The sequence below is a fragment of the Gracilinanus agilis genome, chromosome 4 (assembly GCF_016433145.1).
Source record: "Gracilinanus agilis isolate LMUSP501 chromosome 4, AgileGrace, whole genome shotgun sequence".
NCBI classification, from domain to species: Eukaryota; Metazoa; Chordata; class Mammalia; order Didelphimorphia; family Didelphidae; genus Gracilinanus; species Gracilinanus agilis.
The window spans coordinates 259,206,608-259,222,512 of record NC_058133.1 but is presented as its reverse complement, the minus strand read 5'-3'; the positions used below and the strand labels follow the sequence as shown (position 1 = coordinate 259,222,512).

Sequence of the window (15,905 nt, the reverse complement as noted above, 5' to 3'; positions counted from 1 at the left end):
TTGAGGAGGAGACATTAAGAGGATCAGCATAAGCAAAAGGCCAAAAGGGAGACTGAGGCATGGGGTGTTAGTGGAAGACCAACCTGACTGCAGTGGAGGAAGTGTATAGGAGAGTCATGGAGATTCGGGCTAGAGCATAGAGGACTTTGAAGATTAACCTAGGAATCTGGATTTTTCTCTTTATAGTCAGAGGAAGCCATTGATGGATTAAGAACTGTGAATGATCTGATGAAAGGACTGTTTTAGGCAGGTTGGTCTAGTAGTGTATGCAGGTTGGGTAGGAAAAGGGAGAGGCTAGAGGCTGGGAGACCAGTTAGGAGGCTGTAGGAATATCTATGATAGGAGCAATAGAGAAAAGAGCAAGGATCTGAGAAATGCTAAAAGGAAGAATCAATAGGATTTAATGACTATAATCTAAGGACAAGGAGGAAGCAAAGCCTTTTAAAAAAATCTGTTCAAGAAAAAGAGAAATTGAGCAGATAGTCTAGAGAAGGGAGGATAGGGTTGGGAGACCTGGGTCCCTTGGAGGAAACAAGGTGCTAAGGGCTTGGGTTTTGGTGGGGTTGGGGGACTAATGCCAAAGGTCTGTCTCTGATGGCTTGGAGTCTCTGTAAAGGCTTGGCCCTTTTCCTCCTCATGCCTTCATTGCTCTTTTTGTCTTCTCCATAGGGCAAACTGGGTGTTCCTGGTCTACCTGGATACCCAGGACGTCAGGGTCCTAAGGTAAGGCTTAGGCTATGAAACCCATTTCTATTCTGTTTCCTTCTCCCATATTTCTGTTTCTCTCCCCTTCACTGACCCTATAATGCCAGCCACCATTAGTCTAACCCAATCATTTTATAGAGGGGGGAGCAGGCCTAGAGAAGGAAAGTGCACATCTAGGCAGAAGCAGAGCTGAGGCAAACCCTAAATCCCCTGACCCTTGATCCAGAGTTCTTTTCACTTTATTATACTTGTGAGAGACCACCTAAGGCCTTTCTTTTGGTCTCATCCCCCATATCATGACTCTTCCATGTTTCCCTCTTTCTCCTCTCAGGGGTCACTTGGATTCCCTGGATTTCCTGGTGCCAATGGAGAGAAGGGAGCCCGGGTAAGAAGGGAAGGGGAGGGTCTGTGGAAGAAAAAAAATGGAAAGCCAGAATGTATGATTGGGAGCTGAGATAGGGTGGGCCAGGGAGAAAGAATCGTGGGAAGAGTTTAAAAGTAGAGTTCTGAAGAGTCTAGGAAGCAAGATTCTGTGGGCAGAGAGATGATGGGATTGAATGAAGGCTCTCTGGGGAGAAAATTGTAGAGCAGAGTCCTTAGACTGGCAGTCTGGTGAAACCTATGGACCCTTTCTCAAAATAATGCTTTTAGACGCATAAAATAGAATATATAGGATTACAAAGGAAACCAATTATAGGGGAAAAATCATTTTTTTCTTATCCAAGTTCATGGTACACCCCTACCCTCTGGCCTGGAATCTATCCACAGATCCCATGGACCAAATTAAGAATCCCAGGTTTAGGAGGATTGAGTAGCAGGTGATATATTCAACTCCTACTACCCTTTTTTCCACAGGGCCTGTCTGGGAAGTCAGGGCCTCGAGGGGAACGTGGTCCCACGGTAAGTTAGGGGGAGAGATAATTGTATGGAGAGTGGAAGAATCTATTCCTGTGTCTATGTGTCTCTGACCATCTTCCCTCCCATATCTTCCTAGGGTCCACGAGGCCAACGAGGCCCCCGAGGAGCCACGGGAAAATCTGGAGCCAAGGTCAGTGACATTTGCTTGGACCAAATATACTTCATAATCTTCTTCTTTCATTACTCTTTGTCACTTGCCCATCCTTCAACTTTCCTCATTTCTCCCAATACTTGACTGCCTTTCCCTCTTCAAAGAGAGACCAGGTGCTCCTGACATTATCACTCTGTTTCTCTTCCACAGGGAACATCAGGAGGTGATGGTCCTCACGGTCCTCCTGGGGAAAGGGTGAGTTTGAACCAGTAACTGTCAGTCCAAATGTGTCTGAGTAGTCCATCGAGCTAGAACTGGTCTTCTGCTGTGGAAATGAGGGAATCTGTTTTCCCAGGGTCACACCTTCTTTCCTTTAGCCCACTGACTTGCCCATCTTATTCCTGTCTCTTGTTTCTAGGGTCTTCCAGGACCTCAGGGTCCCAATGGCTTTCCTGGCCCTAAAGGGCCTCCAGTGAGTATAACCTTGATCTTTGATTTCTCACCCCTTTTATTCTGTGACCACCCCTCTTCACCAACTTCCCTCAGAGGCCTACATCATACTTCTTGTGGTCTTTTCCCTCTCTTCTTCTGTGGGCACCTCCTTTTAACTCTTTCCCCCTCTCTTGTCCTCATATCTTTGACCTTTTGTTCCAGGGTCCCCCTGGTAAGGATGGGCTTCCAGGACACCCTGGCCAACGAGGAGAAGTGGTGAGTGGTTGTTCCTTCTTGACTTTCCTGTAACCATCCCCCATTGCCCATGACCCATACAATCCCAGTTTTAGGTATTTTTGAATGGTTGAGCATAGCTCATATGGAACCATTTAAATGGCACCAGTGGTGACTCCTTTTTCCCTGTTGTACATCAATGATAATTTGACAACTGTACCTCTCTCTCTGTCTCTCTCTGTCTCTCTGCTGTCTCTGGCTCTCCATATCTTTCTGTCTCTCTCTGTCTCTCCATCTCTCTTTGTTTCTCCATCTCTCTCTATCTCTCCATCTCTCTCTATCTCTCTGTCTCTCTCTCTCCCCAGGGTTTCCAAGGAAAGACAGGCCCCCCTGGGCCTCCAGGAGTAGTGGGACCTCAGGTATGTCTTACCTTGGGGGAATGATAGATTTCAAACCTAGGGATTTGTGTCTTATCACCCTCCTCCCCCCCCCCCCCCCACTGCCATGCTTCTCTTCTTGTCTCCTTGTTGGAGAAGGGATAGGATAATTCCCTCTGTGGTTAATGGATGAGACATTGATTCAGGGGAGGAATTGGAGGTGGGAGGCCTTGGACAGCCTAGTTCAGCCTTCTGTTTCTGAATGTGGAAACCTTCACATCTTTCCATTCTGAATGACTTTACTGAGTTTCCCAGGGCTCTTGGAGAAGATGCAATTTTTAGGTATAGCCACAAGATGGCACATTTATTTGTACACATGAGCCTCCTCCCTAATCCCCTAAAGATAACTTGGACCATTCAGGAATGGGGAGTCTCTTAAAGCCCCTATTGTCCCCCAAAAGATCGTGGAAATCAGAAAAATGAGGGTGTTGGAGGATAGACAGTTTAGGGGGGTATTGGGAGGATCTGTGACATGAGATTGCTGTTCCCATCCTATAGGGAGCTGCGGGAGAATCTGGACCTATGGGGGAACGAGGCCACCCAGGTCCTCCAGGACCTCCAGGAGAGCAGGGCTTGACTGGGCCATCTGGTAAAGAGGGAACTAAGGTAAGTATGGGGGAAGGAATATGAAGAATGAGAGAAAGACAAGGACTGGGGGGACTAGGGGAAAGGGAGAGTTTGAAGGTATAGGCATCATCTCCCAGGTTTAGTTATCTATTTCTTACTGTCTTCATTCCTATTTCCTGCATTTAGGGAGACCCTGGCCCCCCTGGAGCTCCTGGAAAGGATGGACCGGCTGGTTTAAGAGGCTTCCCTGGTGAAAGGGGCCTCCCAGGCACTGGAGTGAGTATAACCCCAAAATATATTATATACAAATGTAAATGTCTCCAGCATCCTCAGTTCCTCCTCAGGACCCAGCCTGATTTATGATTTCCCTGTTTCTCTGACCTTTTCACTTCTACCTTCATGATTACTGGCCTTCCACAGTCTCCTGCCTGATTCTCTGATACCTCTCTCAGTTTTTGTGACTGTCATTTCCATTTTCTCTGATTCTTTGTCTCCCTCACCTTTATCTCTTTCTTCTATAGGGAGGTGGTGGCCTAAAGGGAAATGAAGGTCCACCTGGCCCCCCTGGCCCTGCGGTGAGTCTGGGGTCTTTGAAGGAGAAGGAACTTGGGCTTGGGGGTCCCTGAGAAGGTCATTGAGTCCTTCCTTTGAATCCATATGGAAAAAGAGCCAGAAGTGGGAAAACAGACTACTCTTAGACTCTTCAGAGTAGAGGAGCAGAGGCTTGTTGGATTGGGGTGGTGGGGAATTGTGTGGGTCTTCCCTAATTTTTAGGGAGGATCAATATAGCTAGGTCAGGTCCTGAATCGTCTCCTTTAGGGAAATTCTGGGTCAGTAGTGTCTTTTTCTGGCCCATATTTTACCCCTTCTCTCCCTCTAGGGGTCTCCTGGAGAGCGCGGTGTGGCAGGTACAGGGGGACCCATTGGTCCCCCAGGAAGACCTGGGCCTCAGGGTCCCCCTGGTGCTGCTGGGGAGAAAGGTGTTCCGGTGAGTATGTGTTGGAGATGGGACAGGGATGCTTGTGAGGTCTCTGTGTTGAAGGTGTTGAGGGTGGTCTGTGAGCTAAGGAATGATGGGAGTGCATCTAAATATATTCCTTGTGGGAACATAGAGGTAGCTATGTTTGTGTTTTGAGTATTAGTAGAGGAATTTTTGGTGAGGAAGTTTGGAGAGAGGAAGGTCAGTGTGTCACCCCTGATGTTTGACTTTCCCTCTCTATCCCTTCTTTTCACAGGGTGAGAAAGGTCCCATTGGTCCTACTGGCAGAGATGGTGTCCAAGGGCCTGTGGGGCTACCTGGTCCTGCTGGACCCCCAGGTGTGGCCGGAGAAGATGGAGACAAGGTAATTCACCCCAGGGTCTTCCAGAAGAGGAAGAATTCAAGATAACTCATTGGTGGCCCTCTAATCCCTATGTGTTAATTGTCTTTCATTCCCCACTTCATCACTTCATGTCTCCCATCACTATATTTGACATATCTTCCTCTTCCAGGGTGAGGTTGGTGATGCTGGACAGAAGGGCAGCAAAGGAAACAAGGGTGAACATGTGAGTAACCTTGACCTCTGATTTCTTTTCCTCATTTCTTTAGAAGTGTTAATTTTGTTTTACATTCCTTACATTTCCCAGTGTTTTTTTTCCTTCCATTCTTTCAGCCATTTCTTATAATAAAGAACTTTTAAAAACAAGAAGAAAAAAGTCCCATAAACTTAACCAACATATCAAAAAAATCTGATGTTATTTGCAGAATTCCATACCCATGGTTTCCCCCTCCCCATCACAAGAAGCAGAGAGGAGATAGATGTCTTTACCTAACTCTTGTCTGGGGACTGAGCATGGCTATTATAATTTCACAATATTCAGTTTCAGTTGTTTTATTGTTCTTTTTCACTTACAGTCTTGCCATGGTATACAGTGTTTTTCTAATTCTACATTTTACTTTACATCAGTTCAAATAACTCTTCCTATGCTTCTCTTTATTCATCATGTTATTTTCGGTTCAAAACCCATACTTTCTGCCTTAATAACAACTCTTAAGACAAGGATTAGGCAAATGGGATTAAGTGACTTGCTCAGGGTCCCACAGCTAAGAAGTGTCTGAGACCAGATTTGAACCCAGGCCCTTTCAACTCCAGGTCAGGTACTGTTATCTACTAAAGCCACGTAGTTAAGTTCATTGTTTCTTACAGCATACTTCATTACATTCTTGCACCATGCCTTTTTTTTTTTTTTTTTTTAGCAATCCTCTAATTGATGGGCATCTATTTTGTTTTTAGTTCTTTGTTGCTACAAATATATTGGTTTTATAAGGCCTATCTTTAGTCATTGACAATCCTTGGAGTATATACTATTAACAGTGGAATCTTTGGGTCAAAGGGAAGGGACATGTTAGTCGATTTCTTTGCATGATTCCAATTTACAGCTCCACCAATAGTACATTAGTGTGTCTGTCTTTCCATAGCCCCTTCAACTCTTTTGGTCTTTTCTTGATCTCATTTCTGCTCTGCTTGTCGTCTCTTTTTCTCTTTATACCTTCTGGTATTTCTGATTAATCTTTTATTTTTCTTTCTAGGGCCCTCCTGGACCTCCTGGACCACTGGGTCCCCTGGGTCAACCTGGAGCAGCGGTGAGTGACCAGATATCACGGACTTCCCTGATCTTGCCCAAATCCTTTCCCCCAAAAGTTTTCTCTATCATAGGCTGTCATACTTGTTATTGACACACCTTTTCCCAATTCTTCTCACTTACTCTTTCCTCATCAGAAGTACCTCCCTATTTTGTTTGGGGAACCCCTTCAGTTTCTGGATCTTGGACCTCTTTTCTTCCATTCAGTGTGGTTCTTTCTGATTGTATGTATGTGAGTGTATTCAATAATCCCTTCTCTCTATGCATAGGGAGTAGATGGAGAACCTGGTGCTCGGGGACCCCAGGGACATTTTGGAGCCAAAGGGGATGAGGGAACAAGGGGATTTAATGGCCCTCCTGGACCCATTGGCCTGCAGGTGAGCTGTGTGTATGTGTGTGATGTTAGTGTTGGAAGTCAGGGCTAGAAATATAGTGAGTAAGGAATGAGGAAGAGATGCTTCCCTCCAATTCCACCTCCAAGACTGAAGGTAGAGAGAAGTAAGAGGCAGCTTATAATTAGCAGTGGGTGAAAGAGTTTGAGGAGAGGAGATGGTTTACTTGGGGTGGAGTGGGGATGGCACCCAAAAAGTGTTGGCACCTTGACTTTTCTTTAAGGAGAACCCCCAGTTTTTTTCCTCCTGTAAGTCTCTGTGTGTTTGTCTAATCACAGGGTTTACCAGGTCCCTCAGGTGAGAAGGGAGAGACAGGAGATGTGGGCCCCATGGTGAGTGTGACCCCCACCCCCATTTCCTCTCTACCGACCACCCAGTTCTAACCACTGACTTAATGTACTCTTTCTCTATTCTTTAATTACTCCTGCTCTGAACCAGCTGTTCAGAGACCCCTTGCTAACTTCTAAAGATTACTTCTATTGTCCCTGGCAATTTCCACTTTGGCCCCTTACTCTTTTACTTAAAGACCTGATTTTCTCCATTTTGATCTCATCCTGTTTATTTCTTTCTCTGTATAGCTCTTCCCCTCTTTTCTTTCTCCCTCTGTTTATGTGTTTCTGTTTCTTCCTAGGGCCCACCTGGCCCACCAGGACCCCGAGGCCCTGCTGGACCTAATGGAGCAGATGTAAGTATTTCCCACCCCCACCTTGATGTCCCTCTCAGGTCATTTGGCTCAACCTCCTGTGTTTCTTCAGTGATGAGAAATCTCTTTGAAATAAGAGTTATATCCTCTCAACCCCTTTATCCTGACCATCAAAGAGTCCCTCCAAACTCCTAATTTTCTGCCTTGTCCTTAAAGGTCTCAGACCATCTGTCTCCTTTCACTTCTTTATACTGTCCCCTTTCTGGGTGGTAACTCTGTATCAATGTCTCCCTCTTTTAGGGTCCACAAGGCCCCCCAGGAGGTGTTGGAAACCTGGGTCCTCTTGGAGAAAAGGTAACTGTAGGGAAAATGAACTGGGAATCTGGGAAGGGAAAATCAGAGAGAGGAAAGGAGGTGGGGAATCTTCCTTCTGGTTGTTGGGCAAAAGTGGATGGAGTATAGTGTGAGAAAGAGTCAAGAGGCTGGCAGAGAGGGAATAGGCCTAAGGGGAAGTGAGATTGGGAGGGTCTATATTTAATTAACCACTGATTTCATTTTAGGGGGAACCAGGAGAGTCGGGCTCTCCAGGGGTCCCTGGGGAACCTGGAGTTAAGGTGAGTGACATCTCTAACACCCAGCTAATGCCCACCTCCCCCAAACCTTAAACCCAACCCCCAGGCACTGAAATCCAATAGCTTCCCTTACCTTCCTCCTATCAGTGGTTCTTTCTGTCATCTTATTAGTTCTTTCCAGGGGAGCTAAGGTCTTTGGGTCTGTGTGATGCTCTCCCCTTCCACCTTCTTCCCTCAGGTGACTGAACCATTGAGAGGATTGGGCACATGAGTTGTAGTCCATTATCTGGATCAATTTTCTATTTTTTGAACTCCTTTTCCTTCACTTATATTCCTTCCAGGAAGGGGTAGGTTTGGGGTAGGAGAATGAGGAAAGGCATTTGAGAGCATGGGCCATGCCTGTTATTTTTTTGACTCCCTTATGACCTTCCATTAATCCCAAATAGTCCCATCCTCCAGTTGACATCACCTTTTTCCCTTTCCAGGGTCCTAGAGGAGAAAGGGGAGAGAAAGGAGAGTCAGGGCAACCAGGGGAAGCTGGACCACCTGGACCTAAGGGTCCCACCGGTGATGACGGCCCAAAAGGAAACCCCGTGAGTATGGAGTAAGGGCCACCCAGAAGTTTGATGGAATGAGAATGAAAGGATGTGGGTCAGGGAACCCACAATTGCCAAACCCCAAGGTGTGGGATAGGGTACTGCAAAATGGGGAGGAAGGTCAAGGATCCTGGGAGGAGGTTCTGTCTCTGGATGGGGGTGAATATGTGACATGACTGGAATAGAAATGTCAGAAATGGGGGTGAGGGGTGGGATGTGACCTGTGTGGGACTTTGACAGCTCCAGAGTGGGTGGTGAGCCTATACAGGGCCTTGTGACACTGAGTTCCTTTCTTTTCCTTTACCCTCAGGGCCCTGTTGGTTTTCCTGGTGACCCTGGCCCTCCTGGAGAAGGCGGTCCTCGAGTAAGTTTCACCCTTAGGAAAAAGGGATAGGAAGTCGTGAGGGGTAAGGATTTTGATGAGGGATTATTTGGGGAGCTGGAATTATTTCTTGGGCTTTCATAGTCATAGTGATGAGCAATTATTTCATTCTTAGTATTTGCATCCCTAACTTCTAAGCACCATGCCTGGCACAGCAGGTACTTCTAAGTACTGGATTGACTGGTGGTTAATTGAGGGAGCAATAGAATTGGAAGGATAGAAAAACTTGGGGGTATAATTCCGGGAAGGGTTGAGGTCTCCCTCTAAAGTCCCCACCTTTCCATCTCTCCAGGGTCAGGATGGTGCTAAAGGTGACCGAGGAGAGGATGGAGAAGCTGGACAACCTGTGAGTGATTGTGTTTCTCTAGCCTTTGATTCTTGATCATTTAAACTTTCATACTCTTCAACTTCCAGCCTTCAGATTTGCCAATGCTCCCAACCTCTGAACTCTAGTGCAACCTTTCCTTAAGCTTTCAGTTTCCAACCCTCCACTATCCCTTCATCTTTGATGCCTTCATCTCTTTCTTCTTTCTCCAGGGATCTCCAGGTCCTACTGGAGAGAATGGTCCCCCTGGACCTCCTGGCAAGAGGGTAAGTGGTACAGTGGCTAGAGTACTAGACCTGTAGTCAGCAAGACTATCATTAGAGTCCTGTCTCATACATTTACTAGCCATGTGGTCCTGGGCAAATCACCTGGCCTCTCTCAAACCGTTTCCTCATCTGCAGAATGGAGAATAATAGCACCTACCTCCCAGGGTGGCTTTGAGGGTCAGATGAGATAATATGCTTAAGGCACCTTGCAAACTTAAAGGATTCTGTAAATACTAACTAAAAATGAGAGAATGGGTCTGGACACTTGGACCCCCTCCCCCCATGCCATTAAAGGGACATCCAGGTCCCTAGTGGTGTGAGGTTTGAGACGGAGCTGGCAGTAATGTTCTTTTCCCTGGTTCTCTCCTTGTGGTGGTCGTGGAATCTCTGTGGGTGAAGTATCCATTCTCTATCCTTTGTCTAACCTTTTTTCTTTTTACCTCACCCCATCTATCCCTCTAGGGTCCTGCAGGCACACCTGGCCCTGAGGGTCGACAAGGAGAGAAGGGAGCCAAGGTAAGCAGAGAGTGACTCTTGGAAGACTCTAATATTCCTTTCACCTCACCATAAAGGCTTTCCTGTAACGAAACCTGATCCATTACCTCCAGAAAATCCCTTGTGTCACCTCTCTGGTCTTATATCTTAAAGTACTTTGGTTCAGAGCCCTAACTCCACTTCTACATCCAACTTTTTCTTCTTTATGAATGACAGAAGTTTATCCTCTTCTTGTCCTCTGACATGGCCTATTCCTACCCATTTACTTCCCCTAGCCTTCTCTGATTCCCCTTTATGTATTTCAGGGGGAGCAAGGTGCTGTTGGGGCTCCTGGCAAGACAGGGCCAGTGGGTCCAGCTGGGGCAGCAGGAAAACCAGGCCCTGATGGTCTCAGGGGAATCCCAGGCTCAGTGGTAAGTCATAGGGGACTGAAGAGGGGATTAATAGTGCCTGTGGAAATGGGGGATAGGAACCAAGGAACTGGGAGTTCAGTTATTTGATGGAAGGCATCCTTCTCTGATATCTTTTGTCCCCTTCATCTGTATAGGGACAACAAGGAAGACCTGGAGCCACTGGACCAGCTGGGCCTCCAGGTCCTGTGGTGAGTGACTCTGAGGGAAGGGTGTATATGGGAGGAGAGCAGAACCTTGGGGATGGAGTGATTCTATGGGTGGAGGACAATGGGACCTGCAGATATGGGAAAAGGGAAGGAGAATCTAGGGGGTAGGAAAAGATGGGTCTTCTTACTGACCCTTACCTGATAAGGAATGATCATCTTTCTCCTTACAGGGACCTCCTGGCCTTCCTGGCCTCAGGGGTGACCCTGGAGCCAAAGGAGAAAAGGTAAGAGACAGACACATTGGCATTCATCTTTGGATGGACTCATTCTCTCCTAATTTGGAGCATGGAGTGCCACATCCTCCAACAAGATACAAAATATCCCCTCGCCTCAATGTTTTGGGGTCCCTTGACATTCCCTATGCTCTTTCAACATTTCTTTTGAGTAAAGGTCACTGACTCTATCCTCCAAACAGCCCCTTTTCTACCAAGGGAAGGAATGGGTCTAATGGTCATAGTTCCTGTCCTCTGATTCCATCTTGTCCTCTAACTTCCCATCCCTATCCTATTTGTCTTATGTCATTGCTCCCCCTAGGGTCACCCTGGTCTCATTGGCCTGATTGGACCTCCTGGAGAACAGGGAGAAAAGGGTGATCGAGGACTCCCTGGTCCCCAAGGTGCACATGGACAGAAGGGGGAGACGGTGAGTGTGAAGCAGGGGTCTAGGATTTCCTTTCCCTAATTGCCCTGTGGGAATTGACCTTAAGTGTGCTTGAGTGCTGTGAGAAGCAAGAAGGGGAGAGGGAGATGTGAAGTCTTTAGAAGGAAGACTTTGTTATTAGTGGGGTCTCTCCACTGTAGGGTGAACGGATTTGGAGGAGGCTTCAGGAAAGTGGTAGACAAAATGGAGTTAACTGGACTTTTTTTCCTTCTAGGGTATTCCTGGAGCTTCTGGCCCAATTGGCCCTGGAGGGCCCCCTGGACTTCCTGTAAGTAACTCTTCCCTATTACTTTTTTTTTGTTGTTTTTTTTAAACCCTTGTACTTCGGTGTATTGTCTCATAGGTGGAAGATTGGTAAGGGTGGGCAATGGGGGTCAAGTGACTTGCCCAGGGTCACACAGCTGGGAAGTGGCTGAGGCCGGGTTTGAACCTAGGACCTCCTGTCTCTAGGCCTGACTCTCACTCCACTGAGCTACCCAGCTGCCCCCCCTATTACTTTTTCAAATAATCCAATCAAACAACCCTCAGCATTCCCCTTCTTCTCACCCATACATATCAATAATGTTCACTTAGCCTAATGAACTTCAATTTCTAGTTGTCCACAGAATCTTGAAAATATCCCTTCCTACTTCTGTAATATTCCCAATGCCACCTTTTTTTTTTTTTTTTAATTATTTTAAACCCTTATCTTCTTTTTTTTTTTAAACCCTTTCCTTCCGTCTTGGAATCAATACTGCATATTGGCTCCAAGGCAGAAGAATGGTAAAGGCTAGGCAATGGGGGTCAAGTGACTTGCCCAGGGTCACACAGCTGGGAAGTGTCTGAGGCCAAATTTGAACCTAGGACCTCCAGTCTCTAGGCCTGGCTCTCAATCCACTGAGCTACCCAGCTGCCCCCTCAGAGTTGTTTTAATGTACATTTTCTACAAATCTGAGCTACCCAGCTGCCCCCAAACCCTTATCTTCTAAGTAACAACTCTAAAACTGAAAGGCAAGGGTGAAGCAAGTGGATTAAGTGACTTGCCCAGGGTCACATAGCTAGGATGCAAGATTTGAACCCAGATCCCCTGGACTCTAGGCTTGGGGCTCTATCTACTATGCCACTTAGCTGCCCCCTCCTCTCCTAAATACCCCAGTACAACCCTTATAATTCTGCCTTCCCAGAAGTGCCCCTATAGAGTCTATGTGACCCCGTGATCATTCCTATGCTAGCCAATTCCTATTCCATCCCTCTCTATCTTTCCTTTTTCCATGATAACTTGTCTCCCTTGTCCCCTTGCTATAGGGACCTGCTGGCCCCAAAGGTGCCAAAGGAGCTACGGTGAGTAAGCCTCTCTCTGTTCCTCCCTAGCCAACCATATCCTCTGACCCCATCTACCACCACCCTGAGACTAGACTAGACATTTTTTTCTAGACATATTACTAGACATTTTACTCCCAACCCTAGTATAAACAGCAGCTCTTGGAGATGGACCTTGATACCTCATACTTTAAGCTTGGTTGGACACCAACTCCCTGACTCTTCTGACCACCTGATAATCTGTGACCTCTTACTCCTCGCTCTCAACCATTCTTTAATCCTGGACTCCTAATATCTCTATCATCCCTTTGAGTGACTTTTTGGAATCCTCTGGCTATCTGATCCCTTTGTTGTCTCACCACCTCAGGGTCAAGCTGGACCCAAGGGAGAAAAAGGCGTTCAAGGTCCACCTGGACATCCGGTGAGTGAAGGGGAGTATTTTCTCTCCATTCCTCTTATTTTTTCTTTCTGCCTTTGGTGCTTTCTCTGCCTGTCTATCTTTCCGACCATTTATTTCTCTCATTCAAAGTTTCAGTCTCCATCTTTTCCTGCTTCTCATTACATTTTCTGTCTTTCAGGGCCCTCCAGGGGAGGTGATCCAGCCACTGCCCATCCAGATGCCCAAGAAATCTCGGCGTTCAGTAGATGCAAGCCAGCTGGTGCAGGAGGATGAGGCCTCAGAGGTTGGGGGAGCCCCTGGGGCCAGTGGTGGCCTGGAAGAGATATTTGGCTCCTTGGATTCACTCCGAGATGAGATTGAGCAAATGAGGCGCCCTGCAGGAACCCAGGAGAGCCCAGCCCGAACATGTCAGGACCTGAGACTATGTCATCCTGAGCTGCCCGATGGTCAGTGGGAAGCATGAGGAGACAAACCCAGAGCGGGGCGGGATCAGGGGAGAGAGGGTTGATATGGAAATAGAGGAGGTCAGATACTAGATGGGAGACTAGGAAACGGAAGCCTAGGTGATGGGGAACCAGATGGTGAACGAACAATCGAACACATGAAGGAAAAAGCATTTATTGAGAATTTACTGTGGACAGTGCTTGGTGCCAAGCTCCGGGACAATAGAAGAGGGGGCCAGTCCCAGCTCCCCCATTCTAATGGGGGAGACGACACACGCAAGCCTCATGCATAGGGGACGGGGTTGTACATTTGAAGACAGATCGGAGTGGGGGGCTGGGAATGTGGAACAGGAAAGGAAAGACAGTGGACAGGGGGCGGATGATGATCCTGAGCCTTCTAACTCCTGCCCCAACTAGGTGAATACTGGGTTGACCCTAATCAAGGTTGCGCCAGGGATGCTTTCCGTGTTTTCTGTAACTTCACGGCGGGCGGAGAAACCTGCGTGTCCCCCAGGGATGACGTCACACAGGTGAGGCAGCCTCCCCGTCCAGTGTGCCGTTTTGCTTCTCTCCCGGCCTCTAAACTTTCTTTCCCCTTCAGCCCTCCAGCTGGCTCTTTCCTCCATTTTCTGGCTCCCCATCTTTTCCTCTCTCCTGATCCGCCCGTCCTCCTTTTGTGGCCTCAAGTCTGCTCCGCTCATTGCCGCCTCTGTGTCTTTCCTCTAACCGTCTGTTTATCCTCCCAGACCAGTCCCCAGACTATACTGACGGCTCTGCTCTGCTTTTTCCCAGTTCTCCTACGTGGACTCTGGGGGCTCCCCCGTGGGCGTGGTCCAGCTCACATTCTTGCGGCTGCTCAGTGTGTCCGCTCACCAGGATGTCTCCTACCCGTGCACTGGAGGGGCTCGGGATGGGCCCCTCCGCCTCCGGGGAGCCAACGAGGATGAACTGAGCCCGGAGACTAGTCCTTATGTCAAGGAATTCAAAGATGGCTGCCAGGTGTGGGGAGAGGGGAAGAATGATAGCCTTTCAATCTGGAAACCAGGAATCCTGGGGGATGGAGGACCATGGGGAGAGGGGGAGTAGTGTTTCTCCGTGGGCTAGCCCAAGAAGGAAGGAGCCTACTCCCAAATTTTGGGGCAGGGGTTGTAAAATAGGGGGCCCATCATTATTTTTATCTCTTTGTCTTTTTCTTTCTCAAGACACATCAGGGTCGAACAGTGCTTGAAGTTCGGACACCCCTACTGGAGCAGCTTCCTGTGTTGGATGCTTCCTTCTCAGACTTGGGGGCCCCCCCTAGGCGGAGTGGAGTTATGCTGGGGCCTGTCTGTTTCCAGGGCTAGGACCCCTGCCTGCTTAACCCTCCCAACCCTTCAAAAAGCCAGGATCCCCTATGGCCAACTCACAGCCATTGCCTAAGAGAGACCCCCTTCACCATCCCAGGGGCCTGAGGCAAGGCAGAAAGTGTCCTCTATCCATGGGGGTCCCATGGAGGGAGGAAGTTGGGGGGGGTCAATTCCTCTCATGTGATGGGGGATGGGGGGGCCTCTAGGCCCCTCCTTGAAGCCCCTTTTCCCATTGGCGATAAGACTTATATTTAAAATCACCCCTAAGCAAAGAGAAGAGGAGAAGAAGAGAAAGAACACTGTGTATTTTATATTTTAAATTAATTATATTAATTATTTAACAAGCGGAAACTAAAAAGATAAAAAGCTCCAACAGAGAAACCAGACGCAGAAGATGGGGCTAATTGCCCCCACCCCTTAATTCTTCAGCACTCTCCTCTGTGACTGTAGGAGGAGGGGAGAGGTACCTCTCCCTCCTCCACCCCATCTGTAGCGCCAAGGTGGATGTTGGAATATATTGTCTTCTTGTGTCCCTCGTGCATTCAATGTCTCTCCCACAGTCAAGGCCATTTTCTTTCCAACTCCCCAACAAATTCTTACTTCCCTCAACAAACGTTTAATGAATGTTAATCTTTGTAGGATGCAATACTAGTCCTGGGCCTAGTAGGGCAATGTGGCATCTAATACCATCCATGAATGTTTCTTCCCCCTCCCCCAGGTGTGGAGAAGAAGACATTATTGATTAGAAATCCAGGGCTGAACTGGGGACTGTAAGTTTTATTGGAATTTTAAAACAAGAAAATTGTGATTCCTGCCCGGAGCAAACAGCCAATTACAGCATGACTTCAGACTGGTGCTAGCCAATCAATGGCTTCCTCTTCTATCCCTTCCTCCTTCACTGGCTCAGGATATTAGCAACCCCAAAGAAGGAAGACCAAGCAGTCCTAGTTTTGGGGCTTCTGACTAAATAAGGGTCTTGGTTCAAAGAAATGGAAGACAGATCCTGCCCTCTGGGAGCTTACAGTCTAATTCAAGAGATGAACCCGAAGGACTGTCACAAAACGGCTTGTTGACAAATGGAAAATTATATCATACACAGTGACATTCTGGGAGTGCCCAGTAGTCTGTCCTGTCTAGTGGTCCGTGTCTTTAATGTGTGGGCAGATGGTTTGTGGGAAGGTGTGGCCCTTCCTGACCTCAACCGCAAACATCCCTGGATTCCTCTTGGCCCAGCCAAGCTTACATTTCTCTAGGGTTTTACTGTCACAAAGCACTCAAACACACACAAACATTCTTTGGTCTTCCTAAGAACATTGTGAGCCAGGTAGTGTCTGAACTATAATCTCAAATCTTACGTAAGTGAGAACTGATGCTAAGAGACATAAAATAACTTGTTCAAGATTACAAAAATAGTGACAGAATCTGGATTTGAATTTGGATCTTCTGCCCCAAAGCCCAGTT

The 15,905-nt window shown here is 47.5% G+C and overlaps 1 protein-coding gene across 4 annotated transcripts in view; it reads left to right on the top strand.

Moving 5' to 3' along the window:
• COL11A2 (collagen type XI alpha 2 chain) overlaps positions 1–15,546 on the top strand; it is a 37,934-nt gene extending 22,388 nt beyond the window's left edge. For 3 of the 4 annotated variants that reach the window (XM_044677071.1, XM_044677070.1, XM_044677069.1), the window contains 36 exons: positions 670–723; positions 1,037–1,090; positions 1,561–1,605; positions 1,700–1,753; positions 1,925–1,969; positions 2,133–2,186; positions 2,369–2,422; positions 2,746–2,799; positions 3,316–3,423; positions 3,571–3,660; positions 3,906–3,959; positions 4,265–4,372; positions 4,620–4,727; positions 4,876–4,929; positions 5,954–6,007; positions 6,276–6,383; positions 6,677–6,730; positions 7,030–7,083; positions 7,342–7,395; positions 7,602–7,655; positions 8,099–8,206; positions 8,520–8,573; positions 8,884–8,937; positions 9,129–9,182; positions 9,645–9,698; positions 9,983–10,090; positions 10,225–10,278; positions 10,467–10,520; positions 10,831–10,938; positions 11,171–11,224; positions 12,241–12,276; positions 12,623–12,676; positions 12,834–13,101; positions 13,516–13,628; positions 13,891–14,097; positions 14,301–15,546. In XM_044677071.1, coding sequence (XP_044533006.1) covers positions 670–723; positions 1,037–1,090; positions 1,561–1,605; positions 1,700–1,753; positions 1,925–1,969; positions 2,133–2,186; positions 2,369–2,422; positions 2,746–2,799; positions 3,316–3,423; positions 3,571–3,660; positions 3,906–3,959; positions 4,265–4,372; positions 4,620–4,727; positions 4,876–4,929; positions 5,954–6,007; positions 6,276–6,383; positions 6,677–6,730; positions 7,030–7,083; positions 7,342–7,395; positions 7,602–7,655; positions 8,099–8,206; positions 8,520–8,573; positions 8,884–8,937; positions 9,129–9,182; positions 9,645–9,698; positions 9,983–10,090; positions 10,225–10,278; positions 10,467–10,520; positions 10,831–10,938; positions 11,171–11,224; positions 12,241–12,276; positions 12,623–12,676; positions 12,834–13,101; positions 13,516–13,628; positions 13,891–14,097; positions 14,301–14,441 — 2,835 coding nt within the window. In that variant the 3' untranslated portion in view covers positions 14,442–15,546. The remainder of the gene's footprint in view (positions 1–669; positions 724–1,036; positions 1,091–1,560; positions 1,606–1,699; positions 1,754–1,924; positions 1,970–2,132; positions 2,187–2,368; positions 2,423–2,745; positions 2,800–3,315; positions 3,424–3,570; positions 3,661–3,905; positions 3,960–4,264; positions 4,373–4,619; positions 4,728–4,875; positions 4,930–5,953; positions 6,008–6,275; positions 6,384–6,676; positions 6,731–7,029; positions 7,084–7,341; positions 7,396–7,601; positions 7,656–8,098; positions 8,207–8,519; positions 8,574–8,883; positions 8,938–9,128; positions 9,183–9,644; positions 9,699–9,982; positions 10,091–10,224; positions 10,279–10,466; positions 10,521–10,830; positions 10,939–11,170; positions 11,225–12,240; positions 12,277–12,622; positions 12,677–12,833; positions 13,102–13,515; positions 13,629–13,890; positions 14,098–14,300) is intronic. The other variant, XM_044677072.1, reaches the window with a different exon arrangement.
• The last annotated feature ends 359 nt before the right edge of the window (positions 15,547–15,905 follow it).